Genomic DNA, 22,037 nt, shown 5'->3' with positions numbered 1-22,037 from the left:
AATTATGGAGAAGGTATGGGGATGGTTATGCATCATGCTGAGGGTATACCTACAGGTAGACCAAGCACATTCGGGAATCAAACCCTATCAGCTGGCATTCAAACCCCCATCCACTTGACTATCCTGACACCACATTTCAGCAGAAGAGGCGTGCTTTGTGATTGACATTTCACTTTCCTGTCTTACGTGGTTCATACACCTACGGTACTTAGGAAATAAAGGGCCTGGGGGCCACGACTCCCTGCCCTGTATACCATATATATGAATGATTCCCTTCTGACTGTGGAAACACACTAGATAGAAATTATAATTGTGTAGTGTTAACTGTCCAAAATTAGAATATTTGTAAAGTATATAAATGACACCTTCAAGTTGTCTCAGCAGTAAAAAAAAAATTAAAAATAACAGTTACACATGGGGGAGGGGGGGGGGGGGGTTCGTACCAAACAGGGTCTTTGTCATTTAATGGTAGACAAACTCGTATTGCTATGGAATAAAAACACGCATGTGGTTCCAACCATGCAACCAAGCTAACACACTGCATAGCAACACAACCTAAAGCTGCTGGAAGAACATTGGGCCGGCCTGAAAATCATGACAAATATGTTAAGTGGTGCTGATACAACATCAGTAGTTTATTGTATGTTAAGTCCAACACATTCAAAATGGAGGAAAAACGACCTAGAAACAAAACACAGTCTCCACCTGCAACAGTTTATCTATGATCAACGAGTATAAGGTAAGGACGGCAGCCAACTGTTCAGCACACCTGCTTAAGTCAATAACTTAACTGTACTTCCATTTACAAAATAAAAGGATATAAATATCTGTTCTACTGCATTTAATCACAAGGGAGGGGGGGGGGGGGGATAAGTTTACAGTATTTCAATTGGTGGGCGAGGGAATCTCAAATTGTAAGCCACCAAAAATTAAACATGGGTAAAGATGCATGGCATTATTTAAGGAGCACTCACTTATTTATTAATAAAAAAAAACGCATGATGTTTCTCCCTCCTCAGTTAGGTTGTGTGGAGATATGACTCGATATTAAGGAGACATGGAAGCCAGTGAGAAACTAAAAGCAACAAGTACATGTTCTGCAATTCAGCAATAAAACCTTTTCTGATGTTGGGTGTAGAAATTTAGTATACTGGTGAATTATTGCCTATGTGCCTATAAAGTAATGCATCTTCAGCTAAAAAAAGCCCAATCCAATAGACCTTCATATGCATGCCTGATGCAGCGACTTGTGTGAAAAAATCCTGAATGGTTTGAATACTGACCAGAGTGCATACATCCATAGAAGAGCTTCTGAAGACACCATGAAGATGCTACACGGATGTAATTTCCTGTTTCAATGCAGACCAACAAATAAGAAAACTCTTGTTCATTTTTTCCTTCCAAGCCGAAGAATTGCCAACGTGTTGTAAACACAAACAAGGGAACAGGACTGGGACTAGACTGTAGAGGATTTGTTATTGTTCTACATCGGAATCGAGACACAAAATAAATGAAATCCACTGATCGGGCACAAGGGTTCCACAGCGAGAGAAAGGGACGTTCTGTGGGCAGCCTGTAAGACACAAGACGTTACAAACACTTCATGAAAAACTAGATAAGGGCAGAGATCATGATATGCCTGTATTAGCTGCAGATACGTAGAACTGAGAGGGGCTCTGGCCATCTTGAGTATGGCCAAATGACTGAAAAGTGACTATGAACGCCATTTAATAGCATGTCTTTCAGTTAACAGTACAAATCCTTTTTTTTTTTTTAGCACAGGCTGGAAAGGGAATGGAGCAAAGTGAAAAAGTGAGCATTGTCCGTCGTTATTAATGTACCTTTGTTTCCTAGATCCAAACCAAAGCTCTTTAAAAACTCCATCTGAACCATGTTCAAAAAGCAAACTCGAGGTACCTAATGCCTTCAAACCCAGGGCAGACAACAGTATAAACACATGTACAAAACTCACAGCAGATTACCTTAGGTAGTACAATAGTAGGAAAACAATGAAATGAGCACCTAGAGAGTAAACAGAACCAAGGAACTTAAATTTTGAATGAATACTGCAAGAGTGTTCCCAACAGGCGATAGTTTGAACTACGCAGCCCCTCGCCTCGAGGGAGGGAAACCCCCTGGTCCTCGAAGCAAGACCGGAAATGACCATCGAAAAATTAAAGTATGAACTAGAAGGCACCGTCATGCGTCTAACAAGTTGAAAGAGAACTGAAAACAGATAAAATGAAAAACAGTAAATTATATATTTTTTGCTGTACATTTATTATGTATTTCTGCATGTGAAACGGAAGTAGGGAGGGGAGGAGGCAGTTCATGCCCTTGCAAGTTTTCGCTGCCGTATAACTGATCGAAAAAACATGAAGAAAAGCGAACGCTTAAAACCAAAAGAACAAAATTGGAGAGAACCACCATCATTTGGGCAGCTTGTCTATTGTTCCATCTTTGTATTCCACTCCTCCCTCACACTCGTCCCTCAGTGACCCTCCCCACCCCCCATATCATTTGGTGAAAAGTCCAGGATTTTTAGGCATTTTATTCAATTTTATAAATGAGAAAAATATAATCTGTAGCAGGCTTTTTTTCTCCTCCAGTGGAAGGTGAGGCATAGTTCTGGGTTGAAGGTGTGTAAAGTACACTGGTCACGAGAACACAGGCCACGACGGAGACCTGTCCTTTAAAAGTTGTGTCGTTTCGAGACAAAAAAAAAAAAAATCAAAAGACGTCTTCAGCTGCGTTCCAGGCATGGATATCAATGTAAATCGGACAAAAAAGTACCCATTAGTGCATATTGAGTGCAATAATGCAATTTTGAAGCAGTGTTCGTTTAAAAAGGGGAAAAAATAAAATATTAAAAAGACAAAACTCCCTTCCCAGCTCAAACTGCACGTCAAACAAAATTTTTTCTCTCCGACAATAATGGGTAGAGAACTTTATAAAATGTGCAACAGAGGGATTTCGTGAAGTAGCGCCCCAGTAAATTAAGGCTTATAATCTCTTATCCAAATGATGGGCTGGATTATCGTACGTAAAAGTCTTATCAGTCCCTCCTAAAGTGGCAGATTATTCCTGGTTGGTTTGCCTTTTTTCACGAATTTTTACAAATTAACGTTTGTGAATTCTTGAGATACCAGAGAAGGATGCTCAGCTCACAGCAAGTAAGCAAAATAAATCGTAAGCATTTGTTTTTTTTGTTTGGTCTGTTTCACAAAAAAAAGAAGAAGAAACTGTTCACAGGCTGTGTCACATTCCAAAGCCAAAAGAAAAAAAAAAAAACTCCAAAACAAATATACATGTTTATACATGTGGACTTTTCGTTAACGAACAGTTGATGAAGAATGTGGTACTACGTCCAAATTGCAGGTGGTGCTTTCCTAGCGACGCTGGGTGGTGAAGCGGCCCTCGCCTGGACCCCCGGCCCCTCTTCCAGATCCCGTGCCGGGCTTGGGGGCCATGCCACCTCTGGGCGGCGGGCCCCTTCCGTCGCGGTCACGCATCACGCCGCCCCCCACCATGCCTCGCGGCCCTCCGGGGCCTCCGCCGCGCTCGCTGCGCCTCATATCCCGTCGGTCATCCCCCGTGCGGGTCTCCCTCTCCCGCACCGCCCGCGTCTTCTTCTCCTCCACGTTCAAACGCACCTCTCCGCGGAACATGATTGGCTGCAGGAGGAGGAAATGACACCATCCGTCAATGCCCATTGGGCGGAACACCAATGGATAGAGCTTTGGCCCCCGGCCCAGAAACACTCCAAATCTACCTAATTCACTGGCTTGTCTCCTGGTTTAAATGGGTCATGGACCCAGTCTTAAAATCTATTGGATTTCAATGTTTCACAAGCAAAAGTCTGATTTTAGGCTATTTAACCATCACATGTACAGGAAACATCCTCCAGAATGGTACGTGTCAAGTAATTTGCACTACCGACATCAGCTGGTGATTATGTGCCCCACACCAATATAAATACATAAAGGTTAATTCATGGTTTTGCAATACGACTCCTCCATTTGAACATGACCAAGCTACCAAAGTGAATAAAAGTGGATGAGGAATTGTCTGGACATGCCCCAACTACCTTGGCTCCCAGAATTCTCTGCACAGGTTCGGAATCATCGAAGACTACAAATCCAAAGTTGGGCAGCTTTCCTCCAACTCCCTTCGTGTTGATCCTGAGCTCAACAACATTCCCATAAGCTGGGGGGGGGGGGGGAAGAAACCTCATTTTATGTCAAATAACATGTAAAAATAAAAATACCGTGGAACATTGTTTACCATTATTTAGTCATGCATCATAAAGAAAGTCATCCAAAGTAGATTACTTGGAGAATTAAGATAAATTTCATTAAGGACAAAATAGGGGGCAAGGGCATCTGGGTTTATGCCAAGGAGGTTAGACTTCGGACATTGAGGACACCCGAGTATGTATTGTTTAGATAAGGGTTATTTTGTGAGAAACATACTCATGAAGAAATCCTTGAGTTCGCTCTCGTCAATGTCGTGGGGAAGGTTGCCCACAAACAGCTGATGGCTGTCTGGGAAGCGGACCATCCGCCTGGTGTCCATCTCACTGCTCTCTGAATCCCCCCTGCCTGCAAGGTCAACGACATCACCGTACACAGCACAAAACATGGATCAGCTTCGGACCTAGTAATCCTTTAGGCCCCAATCACACAGAACGCCTGTTAACAACTGCCATTTTGTCATTGCCATCAATGGAAACAAATTGTTTTACTTGCTGCTTTTGCCTTGAGTACCACGACAACTCGAGGAAAAGGAAGTCACGGTAATTTTAGATTCGTCATAGATATTATATGGCTGTTTTGCAACAGTTAAAAAGCCATGCTTTTTGCTGGGCTTCAACAATTTCTTTTTTCCTGTGTGGCTTTGCATTCTACAGCCTGCAAACACTTCCTCTGTGACTGGTCCTCAAAACAACAACAATAACAACATGACAAGCTCTAGCCACACATTTTCAACCTAAAAACACCAGTGCAGTTATACCCTGAGTAAACGGGGATAGATTTTACCTTTGCTGACAAAACTCAAGTGCGGTTTCCCCGTTTGTGTCTCTGCCACACCATCTACCAATCACAGAAAGGTGGAAATGGTGAACACCCATAAGAAGCATGAGGAGGTTTGTGTGAAGAAGATATGGAGGAGACTTCTGACGAAGGTTTCGTGACCCGTTTGTTGATAAGAGTTCAGCACCTACCAGGCCTGGGTCCTCGTGGGGCAAAGGCGGGTCTTTCTCGTGTGCGCTGGTCTCGGGGTCGAAGGGGGGCCGCCTGGGTCTCTGGCTTGACCTCCACTCTGGGCTGTGGGGGGGAGGGAACGATAGCATACATCACAAACTGTTCTACAACTCAAACATAAGTCTCAAAACAAGTACACTAAGCCGTTTTAGAATACAACTAGCTAATCTGGTTATCCTGAGCTACACAATGCCAGACTGGGAGCTTTATATAAAATGTCTTTATGTAAATGCTGGAAATCATTGGCACATAGAATGAAAAAGATCAGTGTGTTTTAAATAAGTTAGGTAGTCATGTCTTTTCTTATGGACACCAGGCGATTATTTGGAAGCGAGTAGAAAACTTAAACAGAAAGTCATGACATTAAGACATCACACTGTGAATTTAGCCTTCAATATGGTACCTCAACCTTCCATCGTATCACCTAAGAACTTTAAAGCTAATTAAAAAGCAAACACAATATATTTTCTGTACACTTCCAGAGTTTCCGTTGGTAGCGATGGTTACCTGTGAGCTGGGGACTTTGACGACGTGAGGGGGGATACCAGAGGAGGGACCTGTGCCACTAGGGGGCAGGTTTTTACTGGTCACTGAAGCCCAGGAAAACGTCTGTTAGCGGGGCACAAAAAACACAAACCATCAGTACACAGACAGCCAGTTCAAAAAGACAGTTGGCTTATAGGTTGACAGTTGGAAGATAGCACATTGTCATGGCAACTGTAACCATGCAGAAGAGCACCCAGGCAGGACGAGGCCCTCTTACCTTGGGAGGTTCCTGGGTGTTGGCTGGGGAGTCGGCGGGTGCAGGTGAAGGGGCCTTCTCCTCCATCTCCTCCAGAACCTTCTCTTCTTCCTGCTTCACCTCCTCCGGCTTGGGCTCTGGCTCGGGCTCAGGCTCCTGTTCTGGCGCAGGCTCCTCCATTGGTTCCTCCACACCATTACTGAAGAAACAAACGATAGATTTAAAACATGGGAGCGGAGATCAGGGAAAATCTAGTGACTGCAGCGTTAATCTGCACTGCCTATTTTCTTTTCAAAATATACACATTAATTCCTGAATTTAAATTAGGCGATAAGGATTAACAAAAGAGGGGCAATAAATAAGCTAAAAATCACATTTTGAAGCCTCTCGCTGCGTGTACTATTAACATAGCATCTAGCCATCCATGTGGACCTACGTTACAGGATGAGCTTCGTAGTAGCTGGTGCTGCTGGGGCTGTCTTGAAGTGGCTCGGGGGAGGCCTGGATCTCCTCTGGCTCCTCCTCAACTTCCTCCTCAGATTCTGCAATAGGGGAAATCCAGTTACACTACTGCAGCAGCCAACAATACTACAGTGGTGTTCCTCTGTTTTGACACTAGGTATTAATGCCCATGCTAAACATTATAAGGTCTAAGGACATTGACAAGTGTATCTGCCCGTACCCTCATCCAGCTCCGCTTCAGAATCGCCGAAAACCTCATCCTCATAACGGAAGATGTCGTTGTGGACATAGAATTTGTTTGGCACAGAACCCTGTTGAGAAAGAAAACAACAAACATGAATACATAACCAACGTTACCCATGCATTCCATATATAGCATAGCGTATCATAGCCAAAACTATCTGTGTAGGTAGAGAGGTGTGTATGTGTTGACATCCAGTAACCAAATATTAATGCCAGTGTTTTCCGGCTAGGATTTTCCCCCAAACCTGGTTAGTAACAAATGGATGTTTCTAAAAATGTGTTTTCCCAAGAACAGCAGCAAACAATTTATTAATAAATAGCAAATATTTCAAGAGCTCTGGTAGCCCGAGGCATATCTGCAGTGGAGGAGGAAAACACAACCAGGAGAGTAGAGTGTGCACTGTGAAACTAGTCCTCAGTCTGTAAAGCCATTTGTATTGCACTTTGTGCGACATATTTGTATCATATACGTCCTTCTTCAAAGCAGTAGGCTGCCGGGGAGGAAATGTGGGCAATGTCTAAATAAAACTATATTTGGAAGTCCTTTACATTTCCAAGTCCCGCTCTTTTCTTGCATTTGGCTAAACGTGCCCTAACCTTACCAAGGAATAGCGAAAACTCACTTCTGGCGCGAGCACAAACGTCTGCATGAACTTCCTCATAGGTTGGCCGTTGTTGGACAACTCCCCCAGAACCTGCACCACGACGCCGTCAGTCATGGTTGCGTGTGCGTCCACGTGTCGGATCTTTGTGTGGCACTCGCTGAACTGCAGCGACATAACCTTCTTGTGGATCTCCTGGCAGGGAAAGAAAATAGGAGCTCATAAAGGAGCTGAGGTGCACCCACATGTTATGGTGGTTCCTCACAAGTGAGGTGAGCTCAGGTCAAGTGTTTAGAATAAGCAAAGGGGAAATGATGCATGCCGATGGCTTGGATTGGGGCCATGGGTTTTGTAATATCCATATTGTTTGCTATTGTTGTTACAATTTTCATCTTTAGATTGATGATTTTCATAGACCTCAAAAATATAGAAGCCGAAAAAAAGGGTATGCGAAATGCATGTGAAAAAAATAAACCAACTTCCCCTTTTCCGACACAACCTCAGTGAACCGATCTCGGCCATGCTAAAGAAAGCAGAAGTGAAGGCTCAGAACTCTACTGCTTATTTTATAGGATCTTATGATAGCATATGGAGTTTGCCACATTTACTGCCCATGTATGAGCATGTGACAAGTACATTCTTCTGGTCATGAATCAGGGTTCTAACTCGTTACTATTCCAAGAGAAAACGAAAGTCACATACCGCCTGCCCGTACACAGCCTCCGCAAGCTTTCCGTTTGGGTCGAGTCCACCGTGAACATAAGAAGAATTTCTGCCATAGAACCTGAAACAATGTTTTTATTTCAGTCAGCACTATTTACACAAACAGCTCAACGGCTTGGATTCCGTTGTGATTAAATGATTGCAGTATGTATGGATGTTTACCTGTGAAGGAAGTCTGGTGCCTTGTTTAAGAGTGTGTAATACTGCCTCACAAACTCCCGCCCTACAAGCAGGGGACTTGGCTTCTCCATCACCATTTCTTTGGTAAACAATATTATGTTCTGAAAGTTAGAACATTTACCAAGGAGTTATTATCATGCAGTTTAGAAACCAAGAAAATAACATTTGAAAATGGTTTAAAAAAAGCTTCATGTCAGACATTTGGGGTGGCTTGCAAGAACTGCATTAATTTCCCTAGTTTCAGAAGGCAATAATACCATGTCATAACAATTACTTTTGTCCTCATAGTCAAACGCGAATTACTGTCATCCAAGGTCGTTCATTGGCATGAGGAATATAACCTGGAATACAACCTTTTTGGGCAATTTGCCCAACATTGTGTACCCTTCTTTGTCTCATCCCCAGTTCAAATCAGCAATGAATAAGACACCTGGCTTCCCGGATAGCTAGCTTGCAAAGAATACACGTTCAACTGCGCCATCGGATTTGGCCACTAGTACAATGAGTAAAGTAGGCCGGATACTACAGACTTTGTCAGATTAAATGTAAGTCTAAGTACTTAGACCACAGGCGCGCTAAAAATCTTGGGGGAAACACAATATACACAAAACACGGTGTCCCCTTGAAACACTGGTGCGAATTGAAGTGGCTTATTGTCTAGTGATGGAAATTGCGTTGGGCCTCCTTGGCTAATCACAACATTAGTCCTTGCTTGCAAATGCTTGCTAGGGACATCTAGTACATACATGGATGCCGACTTGTAAAAAACTAAGACCAACTTCATATTATGATTTCAGGCTAGGCATGTTGTTGTTATTAACAGACCATCGCAATGCTGACACAAACCCGGAATTGCAAGGAAAGCTAGCAATGTTGACAGTGAGCTAAACAAACCGGCAGATTGTAACCTCGTTCACGGGCGTTCTCATCTCACGACGGAACGCCTGGAAAGGGTTGCACCAAATAAGCGTTTTAGAGAGAGAGGGCGGGACACTGTTACATGGGATTAGCTGCAAGGGAGGCCGAGACTTCCAATTTCCGTTTTCGTTACATGTTCCGCGTTTCTTCCCGAATTACATCATAACAGAACTCCAAATGTATTCTCCATGTCCTTTTCATTTTTTACTATTCTTGCCATGTTCTTATAATTTGTAACGTTCATCTTGGGACTGGTAACTTAGTTACTTGAACCGGAAATTGCGTTCAGTAGCCCGGGATAACGCTACAATGTATGACCCTCTCAGCCCTGGAAGATTGTACATGCTACTAGCGCTAGTTAGCTCCAGCTAACTTATGGCGTCGTTCTTTTTCATTCACACGGACAGCTGATTATAGACCAACATCACGATTTTGTCCCCAAGGAAAACTGTCGCTTAAACCATAACATAACACGGGTCTCCCTTTCGTCAAATGTGTTGGATATGGAAAGTATCTACTACCTGGAGCCAACAACAGGCCACCATTAGCAAATGTGGAGCTAGCTAACGTTAATCATGAGATATTTTTGATGCAACGAGGCGATAAACATGCGTTTCAACTAGTTAGCTAGTATTAAGTTATACACGTTTAATGATTCGGATGCAATGCCCAATACCAATATCTTAAAGTGACAAATCTTCGTACCAGCCAAACCTAGCGTTATCTTGTATCATCAAGTAAGCAAATGAAGCTAATTCAAAAGAAACAAAGGAACCCATAAGGAAACCAAGAGTATTTCAATGTAAATGGTCTGCCCGTCCCTATGTTTCTGTGACTGGTGGGCAAGCGAAGGGATACAACTACGCAAAAAAAGTAAACGTATCGACTGTCCATTACCCCTTTGAGTTATATAGCAGACAAAGCACTAGCCTATAAGCTATTTAGCTTGACATCTTTACTATCAATATCAAGAGTGAAACTTACCTTCTGAAAGACCTATCCTAGTAGACAGAATTTATGAAAAATATGTACGAATTACCAACGTAATCGTCACCAACTGTCCTGAAACACAGAGTATCCCAGATGATGGTTTTGTTATTCCCCACACCAGTAAGACTCTGATCTTTACTCTATCAAAGATTTCAGATTTAAAGTCATAGGTCCAATTTATTGTTTTACCCCTGCAATCTGGGGCAGGGAAGCCCCGTCACACCGGTTTAGCCAATGGACTGTTTACACTAGACAACATTTAAGATGACGTTAATATTTTCCCGCGCGTCGCACGCACGGTTTAGCGACTCACACTAAGAAATAACGTCACACTGATATGATTTATATACAAAATATGATTTATTTATCCAAATTCATTTTTCCGGTTTTTAATTTATTCATGGCTTTTTGTCTTGGGTAGGGGGTAGGGGCAAATATAATAGACATAGGCTCACACTTATCGGCAAAGTATGTTTGATTAATATCCATGTTATTTTTTTGGACATAATGAATAAATTACATATGCCCGGATGTATAGTATGATAACTATTCAAATATTTGTATTATCCTTCCTACAGCTGTATTTATTTCAGTAACAGTTGAAAGGGACAGCAATATGTCGATGTCATGGGGATTAAATGTTTATTGGCAGGATCTTCTCAAAGGTCTTCCTAAAGAACCAACATTTAGCAAATATTTTAAAAATAAGGGAGAACTATTTCAGTGTAGTGGTTTCCAACCAGTGAGACCAGCTTGAGGCAACTGGTGTGCCCTGAAATTGATTGGATTCAACACATATTCTGGCCAAGGTTACACCCACTATAGTGAATTTATATTGAAACATTTATTGAAAGAAGGCTTGGCCTAGTACCTGCTTACAATATAATGTCATTTGGATCATTATCGATGAATTATCTCACATAGTCCTAATGCATGTTCTTGCTTCATTTCAATACATATTTTGACATATAATCCAACTGCCCTTTTAATTTTTATTAGCCAGCTCCTGCTCATAACCTAGGCCTATCTGATGTGTGTATGTGCATTTTTCATAATAATAGTTTATTCAATGTCCAGAATTTTGGGAACTGGTCAAGGGAAATAGTCATTATAGATCATTTGGGACGTACGTATTGAATTATTGGCATTGGCAACTTGGAGTTTCCACTTGTTAGACCGGTTCTCTTTTGCAGTGCTCAGGACCCTTCCAACCCTCGCTCACGAATGTCGTGAATAGTTCCAGATTCTAAATGCCTTGACAGTTGCAACTTTTATATGAAATATAGAACTCAAATTCCAGTTTATTGATTCCTGAAACTTATTATAAACATTACTTTATGTTTGTGACATGAAGCATTTTAAGGCACAGAAAATTAAACAGAATTATTATAGCATAGAAGTACAGTTTCACCAGACTAACTCTTGAAAATCGCTTTAGGTACACTGTTTTGATTGTTCAGTCAGTCCCTCCAGAAAAATGCGGCGTTTTTTTGTGATTGTTGCGGCCAAAAATCCTTGATTATGCGGCACGTTTTCTTAAAAAATGCGATGAAATATGCGGCATATTTATGCAATTTTATGCGATGAAATTGAGGGAACTTGCAAAAATTGCGGGAACTTGCGAAAGAAATGCGGGAACTTGCGAAAAATGCAGCTTTTCGAAGACATTCACGTCGCGTAATTACGTCACGTCATAACGTTCCCATGGCAACAGGGGGAAATGGCTGTTCTTGTGTGAAGTAAACGCAACATTTTTCAACTTTCTGCTAAGATATATGTGACTTTTTTGCGACGAAAATGCGGGGATTATGAATTCATGCAAGCCCCGCAAATCGGCAATTTATGCGGTGAAAGTGCGGCATATTTGAAAAAATGCGGCCCACACATGAATATGCGGACTTTGGTTGATTATTCATTGAATTGTGCGATCGCATAATCGCGTTTTTCTGGAGGGACTGTTCAGTGTGTAAACGATACGGTTTGAAAACAAATTTGTTGGGGCTTTGTTTCAGTCGAGCTTTTGACTGAATGATACAGCACAAAACGTTACGAAAAACTTCCTTGTTCTGCATTGCCACTAAATGGCAATGCAGATTGGGTATTTAAAATATATTGGGTATTTTAATAGCCTATAAATACCCAATGCGCTTCTTGTTTCGTTGTCTATCGAGCACAGCTCCATTGAGCAGTCAAATGATTTTCTCATAACATAAAAATCGACCAACTCCAGAGCTTTCTCTACTTTTCATAAAAAAACGAATGTAGACTAGTATGTTAATAAAACATTTACATAGCCATAATAAGAACTAGAGATAATGATTAATAACAATCATAATAAACGTTTTATTAGATATTATCTTAATATTATAAGATAGCATTATAGCCTTTTTGTTTTGTTTTCTAATGTCAGACACATAACACATCGCATCCGTGGGCCAGACACCAGAGGCAGACACCCGCGCATCATGCCGGGCTATTCACTTGTTGCTATGGCAGCCGAATAATCAAACAGATGTGGTTATGTAATTACAAACCCACGTATCCTTAAATATAAATATAATTCTTAGGCAATTGTTCGTTGCAACATTTTTTTTAACTTAAAATAAAATGCTTTGTACAAAAATCCTTAGGGTTATATACTTTTTAGGAAGATTTAAGGAAATAAATACAAAAACATGGTTTGTCTTTCATAAATTAAATAAATTAGGAATTGTATTGAAAGCCCACACCGAACTTTATTAAGTGAATCTTCATAGAACCCGCGTAATTAAGACCTTATAGGCCTATATAAGTCAAAGGTTTATTAAAGTTTTGCTTGTTCCAATGTCCTATGTTGAGATCTGTGACGCCATGACCTCTAATGTAACCGGATTCCTCAGCAAATCAGAATCTGGGTTTTCTGGTAGGAACAGCCAGGAACAAGATGGCTGGCTCCAGACGAGGAACGCGTTTTACTTCCATTACATAAACAAGACATTTCCCCAGCCGCGACACTTTATAATGTAACGGGACTGAAGAACCAGGGCAAATTAGGATGGCGCGTTTTGCTTCTGCAGACTTTTAGTTTATAGCCCGACGTCAAGTTATACCAAACTCTCTGGGACCAGGTCTTGGACACTATTTTTTACTTTCTTCTTTGAACTATGGATTTGTTTGAATTCGTTTTGTGAGTAGGTTATTGTTGGCAACAATGTAGCCTTTAGCATCTCCGAAATAATCGTATTCGTCAACATTTATATTTTGGACGTCGTTCTCAGAAAGTTTGGACGGTTTTCTGGATGTGTTTCCTTCATAATGCGAGAAATGTACTTTAACTATAGGCTAGACAGTCGTCGGGATTAAAGCCATTTTATTTTTGAGGTTGGTCGGTGCCCTATAAGGACACTTATCCATGGCGTCGACTCGAGTAAGATCACAACAATCTCAAACTGGCAGGAACAGCGAGGGCACACCTAGCGGCTCCGCGCCGCACAGATTGGACTCAAAGTTGGAGATCGAGATGGAGAGTATCCAGCATCAGGACTTGGGCTTGGGAGGAATCATTGGTGCGCCGTCTCCGCCTTCGCGGCAAGCCTGGAGTCGGGATAACCCGGGATTCGAACCCGAAGAGGAGATCATGGAGGCTAACTGGCCGCCAGCGAGTCCGGGCAGGAGATCGGTTTCTACAGCCTCGAGCAGTAGTTGTAGCAGCGGCGTAGGTAGCTTCACCGGGGTCGGGGGCAGCGGCCACAACCAGCGCGGTGGACTGTACCCCTCTTCCACAGCGGATACCCAGCGGAAAGACAAGCACGAACACCGGAGCTGTATGAAACAGATACTCCAGAAAATCAGAAGTGAGTAGGCTACCTCTTGGATTCACTTTGGCTAACCTACCAACTGATATAAAGAACAACATCACATTTCTATTTAAAACATGTTAATTATAATAATAGTGCATTATTATTATTATTATTAATAATATATCCCAATTATCAATGCTACATTTGGTTTGCTTATTATTATAAACCAAACAATTACCATTGTTTGGTTAAAATTTCTTGTTTGTTGCAGTTTTGTGGGGTACAGATCTGATGGAAGACAGTGACAGCAGCAGAGAAAGATACCTGAGAAACTTACTGAGGGAAATGCTAACCTATTTCAGCTTTCTCATCATTACCTGCATCTGTAAGTAAACACTGATATCATGCAAATGGTGCCTGCTAAATATCTCATACTACTTGGTACAATAAAAAAGTGATGGCAAAAAATTCAGGCACCACAGCCGAAGTCTGTTATGACCTAATGTTTCAAGAACAGTCAAGCTACTGTATTGGTGACCATAAAAAAAAGTGAATTTCAAAAGCTGAAAAACGAACTTGCCAGGCATGTTACCACTCCAAGTTGCCTACTGTGCAAAAAAGAAGCAATAGCTAAGTATTTTACTGAAAAAGACCTTTTCAGTGGTGTGTAATTGAAAGACTATTGGTGAAGTTTCTCCAGTCTTTTGAGGCTCCTGCGGACGGTGCCAGCATGAGGTTTAGGGTGGATCAGGAAATGACTGGCTTATGACTTTTTCCTATTTCTTTTTTTATGTTAGCCAAGGGAAGAAAGGGGAACATTGGATGGTTTTTATGACCTAATGTGTAGTATTAGAAAGAACCATACAGATAGAAAATAAACAAATACATCAAATACATTACAGTATCTTTAAATCTATTTCTGGAAGATAAGATAACACTTAATTCATCCAGAAGCGACATTCAGGTGTTACAGCTACTGATGATATTGATATGCTTATATTTCTGCTGATACAAAAATATCAGCAAATCCACAACCAAGCTAGGTGTAGCTTTATACTGATTTTTTAGTGAACATTTGCATGTCCATTGCTTCCATTTCGCTGTGTTTATGGATGATTATCTCTTCCACAGTGACCTATGGGATGGTGAGCACCAACATGTACTACTACACCAAAGTTATGTCTCAGCTCTTCCTCGACACACCGCTGTCTACTGGGAACCATGCCACCTTTAGAAGTCTGTCCACCATGGAAGACTTCTGGAAGGTAGACCTGTCCCATCCAACTCCCAGCACCTTTGGTCTGGGAGTCAAACATTCAAACCACTACACTGTCCTGCCCTCACTCAAAATGAATCTAAATACCATTTGTGTATATTCTAACAAAATGCTTCCAACTCTCATGCCAACAGTTCACAGAGGGGCCTTTCCTCAATGGCATGTACTGGGAGGTGTGGTACAACAACAAGAGTCTCCCAGACAACCAGAGTCTCATCTACTATGAGAACCTGCTCCTCGGCGTGCCTCGTCTCCGACAGGTGAAGGTGCACAACCAGTCCTGCACCGTCCACCGGGACCTCCGAAAGGAGGTGCAGGAGTGCTTCAACATCTACACTCCCAGCAACGAGGACAACAACCCCTTTGGGCCCAAGAATGGAACGGCGTGCGTCGAAGCTTTACACATTTTGAAAAGTGTTGGTTTTTAAAAAATTGTAAAATCGGTGTTCAAATCCTACATATGATCGAAAGAGCAACATGTAGCCTGGTGCTCAACAGCTATTTTAATATCCACCGGCAATTTAACATGTAGCAACCCAGGTTAAATTCCGACACGCAGTGTCATGCTACATCTCATTTCCTGTCTTTTTCAACCCACTTTCTCTTCACTGTGCTATTCAAAAAGCCAGATTCACTACAAATTCAATACCCTCTAATTAATGTTGTAACATATTTTATTTCTAAGTGTTAAACAACTCCAGCTTTCTAAATGGTAATCTTCTTTTCGCTGGGTGCACAGGTGGATGCATACAGATGAGGGCCGGCTGAATGGGAGTGGGTACTGGGGCCAGGTGTCTACGTATGGAGGGGGGGGTTATTACCAAGACCTTTCCCGCACCAGAGAGGAGTCTGCCCGTCAGCTGGCTCTCCTCAAAGACAACCTCTGGCTGGACCGAGGCACAAGAGCCGTCTTCCTCGACTTCTCCGTCTACAATGGAAACATCAACCTCTTCTGTATTGCCAGGTAGTATTTTGACCCAGTTAGGACATAGGGAGAAAATGGCGGGGCATTTGCAGCTCAATGTGTACTATTCAATAGAAAACCTAATAGAGATTGAAAATAAACAAATATCTTATCAAATGCACACTGGTTGTTAACTTAACCTGTGCATGGTAGCCATAATCACTATCGTTTCGCTGTGTTTATTGATTAGCATCTTAACAGGTCGAGGCCTCTCAATCGTAGGCCTGGATTTGGTAGCTGGTGCTGAAAGAAAGTCTCCCTTTTGTCCAAATGTCACTGGCTCTCAGTGCCGGTTGGATGTCCAAGGAGGAGAAACAACACTTTTGAATGACGTGTGTCGCATGTTGCATGTGCTAGGATGCTAGGTGACCTAATTTGCCATGTATCGCCGGTATAACCCTAACCCAGAGGTAAACCATTTATCCAAATAATCAAGCACAATCAAAATCAGTCAAAATGTGTTAATACCATTATTTGACCTACTATATTAGTAGTAGGTAAAATACGTAATTGTGTGATAAGAAGGCTGTGTGTCGTTAATCCACTTTCTTCGTGATATGTTCAGGCTTTTGGTAGAATTCCCTGCCACCGGTGGGGTCGTCACTTCATGGCAGTTTCAAACAGTGCGTCTGATCAGATATACATCGAGCTGGGACTACTTTGTCGGGGTTTGTGAGGTGGCGTTCTGCATCTTCATCTTGTACTACGTGGTGGAGGAGGTGCTCGAGATCCGCATCCACCGTCTGCACTACTTCAAGAACCTGTGGAACTGTATGGATGTACTTATGATCATGGTGAGCACCATCACCGAGGCGTCTATCTGAGGGAGGTCTCCTGTATTCAAGGCATCAATTAACAATAGAAGTTGAGAAGAAGAAGTTGAACAAACTTAAAACAATGTAATCTTTTGTTATTAAAAGTAGTGGAGACCAACTTTTGATATTGAATCATAATTCAGACTGCAGAGCAAATATAATCCTCATGTTCTGTAATTCATATCTTACTTGCCGTTGCCTGTAACAACTACAGTGTCATAATTCATAACTTTTCCTCATGTTGTATTTCTATTTCAGCTGAGTGTGGTTGCTATCATAATGAACATCACCAGGACGTCCATGGTGAACAGCCTTCTCGGAGGCCTGATAGAGAACCACGACGCTCACCCCAGCTTCAGATCCTTGGCTGATCTCCAGGTCCAGTTCAACCACGTGGCGGCTGTGATCGTCTTCTTCTCCTGGGTCAAGGTGGGCCTCAGATCTCGGAAGCCCGCACACGATAAGGCATACTGGAAGATCAAATTTGACAGTAGACTCCGGTCCTTCTCAGCCTATAACAAAGCTTTACACAAGTCAGTGGATGGAATGTTCCTTGAAGGGATGGGTCCTCAGAACAAGTGATGGGTCTTCAGAAGAGGTGGGTATTCAGAAGAAATGGGTCTTCAGAAGAGATGGGTCTTCAGAAGAGATGGGTCTTCAGAACAAGTGATGGGTCTTCAGAAGAGATGGGTCTTCAGAAGAGATGGGTCTTCAGACTTCTCTGAAGCTAGGGAGGCATACTGCACATCAGGAGCTAGGCAGGTCTGTGAGTTTCATTACTACGGTGCTTATTTGTCTTTCTCAGCTCTTCAAGTTCATCAACGTGAACAAGACCATGAGCCAGCTGTCCAGCACCATGTCCCGCTGTGCCAAAGATCTGGTGGGCTTTGCCATCATGTTCTTCATCATATTCCTGGCTTACGCCCAGCTGGCCTACCTGGTGTTCGGCACCCAGGTCAACGACTTCAGCTCTTTCAAGAACAGCATGTATGTACAAGCACGCTGATTTTGTCGCTTATTTGGCTGTGTTCTCTTTTCTTCTACTAGGGGTCACGATTGCATCCACATTATTGTATTAGGGGCTATTGTATAAGCGGACAGACGCATCCACAAAATGGCGTCCACTGTAATATATATGCTCTTGTCTAAAGGCTGTATAGGTTTTTTATGTTTGTCTTGTTTGTCCGTGTAGTTTTACCCAGTTCCGCATCATCCTGGGAGACTTTGAGTTCTCTGAGATAGAGGAGACTAATCCTATCCTGGGACCAGTCTACTTTACCACCTTCATCTTTTTCATCTTCTTCATCCTTATGGTGGGTACACAATGTTCTATATTTGTCTCAAAGCATTTTCATGTTTTATAAAAACATGCATTTATCATTCATTCAATTCACCTCTCGAGGAGTAGATACGTTCAGAGATTAAGAAGTTGGCTAGGTAGCAATTGGCTAGGATGGCTTTCTCCAATTATGCCGAAGCAAAAGTTTTGATTCTGTGACTACACACAACTGCGCATTCTCACAGACTTTTGTCCATGCCCAATAAATACATTTACATCTCAACAGAGACAGTGCTAACAATTATCCTGGGTTCTTAAAAAACAGGCTAAATCCTTAAATTAACCTTTATTTCGATTTATTCGATTATAGCTTTCCTATAATTGCGTTATGTTCCCTCCAGAATATGTTCTTGGCCATCATCAACGACACATACTCAGAGGTGAAAGCAGACATGTCACAGCAGAGGACTGAGATGGAGATGACTGATCTCATTAAGAAGGTAAACCCCCTCCTCCCCTTCCAGGTTATTTTATGGGAGTGTGAAATCTGGGCTTTGGTGATGGTCTTCTTACCAGAGCCCAGGTTTACCTAACGAAATTAACTATTCATATTCTGGCCCTCTGTCTGGTTCCTCCCAGGGTTGTAACAAAGCCTTGATGCGTCTCAGGCTGAAAAAGACAGCTGTGGACGACATCTCCGATAGCCTGCGTCAAGCTGGAGGAAAGATGAACTTCGATGAGCTCCGACAGGATCTGAAAGGGTGACCACAACCTGACCAACTTGTTCATGGTTGCAGGATAGCGTTGTCGCTAGGGCACGTGACTCCTAGCCAAAAGGTACTGGGTTTGATCCCCCGATTTCCCTAGTGTAACTATAGGTATCCTAGAGAAAGCTGGCCAAACCCCTTCCCCTGCTCCTAAATTACCCATTCCATGTGAGTTGCTGCTGACAATCGTGTCTGCTTTACGACTAAAGTATCCTCCTTCATTCCTCCACGCACAGAAAGGGGCATACGGATGCGGAGATCCAAGCGATCTTCGCCAAGTATGATCATGACGGGGACCAGCAGTTGACGGAGCATGAGCATCAGCAAATGAGAGACGACTTGGAGAAAGAGAGAGTGAGAGATCATCTTTTTTTTTCACTTAGAATTCCTTCCTGAGGGGCCGGTTGTAGGTTGATCAATAACCACTGGGTAGACGTATGTAAACCTGCAGATGATCAGTGTGTTGTTCTCCATACACTTAGGAGGACTTGGATATTGAACCCAATTCGCTAGCGAGACCCACTAGTGGGAGAAGCTTCCCCCGGACCCAGGAAGACTCGGAGGAAGACGACGACGAAGACAGCGGCCACAGCTCTCGTCGCCGTGGGAGCAGCTCGGGGGGAGTGGCTTATGAAGAGTTTCAAGTGTAAGGAATTCAAACGGACCAAAACGCAGTATGCTGTAGCGATTAGAAATAGCTATATTCAATTAAAATGTCTCACTCCTGACCTTGTAGTTTGAAAACATAAATGATGCTCTCAGAGATCATTTATAATTGTATGAAGGCAATGCCCACATTTTCTAAATGTTTCTGAATCCATTCACTGTGCAGTATATACCACAAATATACCACATTCCAGATCAATAAATATCAACTTCAGCTTTATTTAGTCAGAGATATGGACCTCCAATATTACATGATTGACTAAACGAGTAACCCACAGCCTACGAAGAGATAAACCATTTGCTGTTGGAAAACACAATAGTGTTACACTCTGCCCAAATTGTCATTGGTTCTTCATGACGGACCTCACATACAATATGACTTAGAACAAGGAGGACTAACACACACACACACACACTGTCTCTCCGCGGGGTCAGGCTGGTGAGACGCGTGGACAGGATGGAGCACTCCATCGGCAGCATCGTGTCCAAGATCGACGCGGTGATCGTGAAGCTGGAGGCCATGGAGCGGGCCAAGACCAAGAGGAAGGATGTGCTGGGGAAGCTCCTGGACGGGGTCATGGAGGTGAGGGCCCGGAGCTAAACTAGCATTCTGTTCATGCTCAACACACAGACACACACACACTTTGTTGAACAAATCATTATGTTGGTAGTGGGTTTGCTTAGATTTGGTTCACCACTGTATCATGATGTTTGTGTACCTGTTTATTATCTTTTTTATGTATTTTAAGTGTAGGGAAAACTCAGATCCGTCCCGTCTCTTTAACATGTTCTTCGGTCACACCAGAATAAACAGACTACACAGAATGCATACATTCTTTACACATGTCATGAAGTGCCTTGGGTTCTAAACCTTCAAGATGAACCCTGATCTCTAACCCCCCTTAACCCCTAACCCCCTCGCGGCAAATAGGATGAGAGGATGGGCCGTGACTCGGAGGTTCACAGGGAGCAGATGGAGAGGCTGGTCAGGGAGGAGCTGGAGAGATGGGAGTCCAACGACACCGTCTCCCAGGTGGGCCACCCCCAAACCGTCACCCCCCGGCCCCGCCCGCCCTCATCTCTCTCGCTGGACGGCACAGAGGCTGCCGCCAACGGGAGCGGCCATATTTGAAGACCTGCGGCGACCATTTTGGACCTGTTTTGGAATGCGTTTTAGCAAAGAGTCCTATCCCTCTCTCTCGCTCCTTTCCCCTGAAATGTCTCTACCATCGTCATTGTTCACGCTCATCGGAGCACCCAAAGGATTATCAAAGGTTTATTCTTGGCCTTTTTTTTTTGTTGCAATCATGTGTATTTTATAGAGCCATATAAAAGACTTTGACAGTGGGTGAAATATTGAGCTGTGAATGATGTGTATTATGAGGTACGCCCAAAGGACATAGTCAAAAATTATCTTGATATTATTTTTCTTGAGGAAAGCAAAACAAGATACTTGTTATAAAATACCAAACGATAAGGTGAAGCCATTTCAGTATTAAATGCAAAAATGGAAGGCCAGTTGATGCAATATCACATTTTACTTAATTTACTTTAACAGCTTTTATTTAAAAAAAACTGAATGCCTTAATTATTGTTGTATATCCATTGTAACATTTGACCAAATGATTAAGCATAACCATTGTAGTATTAAATGCAAATGTTTTAGAACAGTTTATACAATTTCCCTTGCCTGCAAGCTTATGTGTCGAATTTCAAGTGTTTAATTTGCTTTAACAGCCTTTATTTTAAAAAAGCTGACTTACTTTTTTATTATTGATGTATACCCATTGTAAAATTTGACCAAACGATAAAGGGAAATAAGTGTATTACATTTGAATAGTTGATCAAGTCCTCTATCCTACAAGCTCATATGCAGTTACGACTTATTAGATAAAATGGCTTATTGTATACCATTTTTAACATTCCAAATATCAAGCGAGGATTTAATTAATTGCTTATTTTGGTGTCTTATTGTATTGTTAACATAGATTGTGGAACTTTGTCATATCTAATCATATTGTATTTGTATTATCCACCACTTCAGTTTATGATACATATTGTAACTTGAAACAAACTTCAATTTGGAGTGCATCTAGTGTTCATGGGAACCCCATGCTTTTATTTTGTAAGTGCAGGCCTAATGGGCCTTATTATTGTAGCTTGATTTGTATACATTCCTTTTTCAAATTAAAGCGTTATAACATTCATCTAATGCTACACTTCATTGTTTTTCTGTTGTATAGATTGAATTTCCCTACTGTAAGAGAAGGCATCCTACTAGACTTTAAAAGTCTGGTTATCTATATATTGTATTTACCTACTGTTGTGGAAGGCATTCCACATTCCAAATGTCATATAGATGGTCAT

General features: G+C 42.2%; 2 protein-coding genes across 3 annotated transcripts; one reads left to right on the top strand and one right to left on the bottom strand.

Moving 5' to 3' along the window:
- Nucleotides 1-620: 620 nt before the first annotated feature.
- On the bottom strand, nucleotides 621-10,304 carry g3bp2a (G3BP stress granule assembly factor 2a). Its single transcript, XM_079730102.1, has 13 exons — nucleotides 10,119-10,304; nucleotides 8,199-8,317; nucleotides 8,016-8,097; nucleotides 7,335-7,508; nucleotides 6,689-6,779; nucleotides 6,443-6,548; nucleotides 6,028-6,205; nucleotides 5,772-5,873; nucleotides 5,225-5,327; nucleotides 5,040-5,093; nucleotides 4,473-4,601; nucleotides 4,088-4,206; nucleotides 621-3,674 (listed from the first exon to the last, which is right to left on the bottom strand). The coding sequence occupies exons 2-13, from the start codon at nucleotides 8,291-8,293 to the stop codon at nucleotides 3,390-3,392; spliced, it is 1,518 nt and encodes a 505-aa protein (XP_079586228.1). The 5' UTR covers nucleotides 8,294-8,317; nucleotides 10,119-10,304; the 3' UTR covers nucleotides 621-3,389.
- A 2,737-nt stretch (nucleotides 10,305-13,041) lies between these two features.
- pkd2 (polycystic kidney disease 2) lies at nucleotides 13,042-21,877 on the top strand. 2 transcript variants are annotated; one of them, XM_079731047.1, is made up of 15 exons: nucleotides 13,042-13,957; nucleotides 14,175-14,288; nucleotides 15,035-15,168; nucleotides 15,314-15,564; nucleotides 15,919-16,143; nucleotides 16,709-16,937; nucleotides 17,217-17,387; nucleotides 17,764-17,945; nucleotides 18,151-18,271; nucleotides 18,639-18,737; nucleotides 18,877-18,998; nucleotides 19,241-19,358; nucleotides 19,490-19,650; nucleotides 20,106-20,253; nucleotides 20,602-21,877. In XM_079731047.1, exons 1-15 carry the CDS (start codon nucleotides 13,516-13,518, stop codon nucleotides 20,800-20,802), a joined length of 2,718 nt encoding a protein of 905 aa, XP_079587173.1. In that variant the 5' UTR covers nucleotides 13,042-13,515; the 3' UTR covers nucleotides 20,803-21,877. The 2 variants fall into 2 exon arrangements, with proteins under 2 accessions (XP_079587173.1, XP_079587172.1); XM_079731046.1 differs by having other exon boundaries at nucleotides 19,487-19,650.
- The last annotated feature ends 160 nt before the right edge of the window (nucleotides 21,878-22,037 follow it).

Source organism: Pollachius pollachius (genome assembly GCF_949987615.1).
Source record: "Pollachius pollachius genome assembly, chromosome: 2".
NCBI classification, from domain to species: domain Eukaryota; kingdom Metazoa; phylum Chordata; class Actinopteri; order Gadiformes; family Gadidae; genus Pollachius; species Pollachius pollachius.
This window is presented reverse-complemented; position numbering and strand designations above follow the sequence as displayed.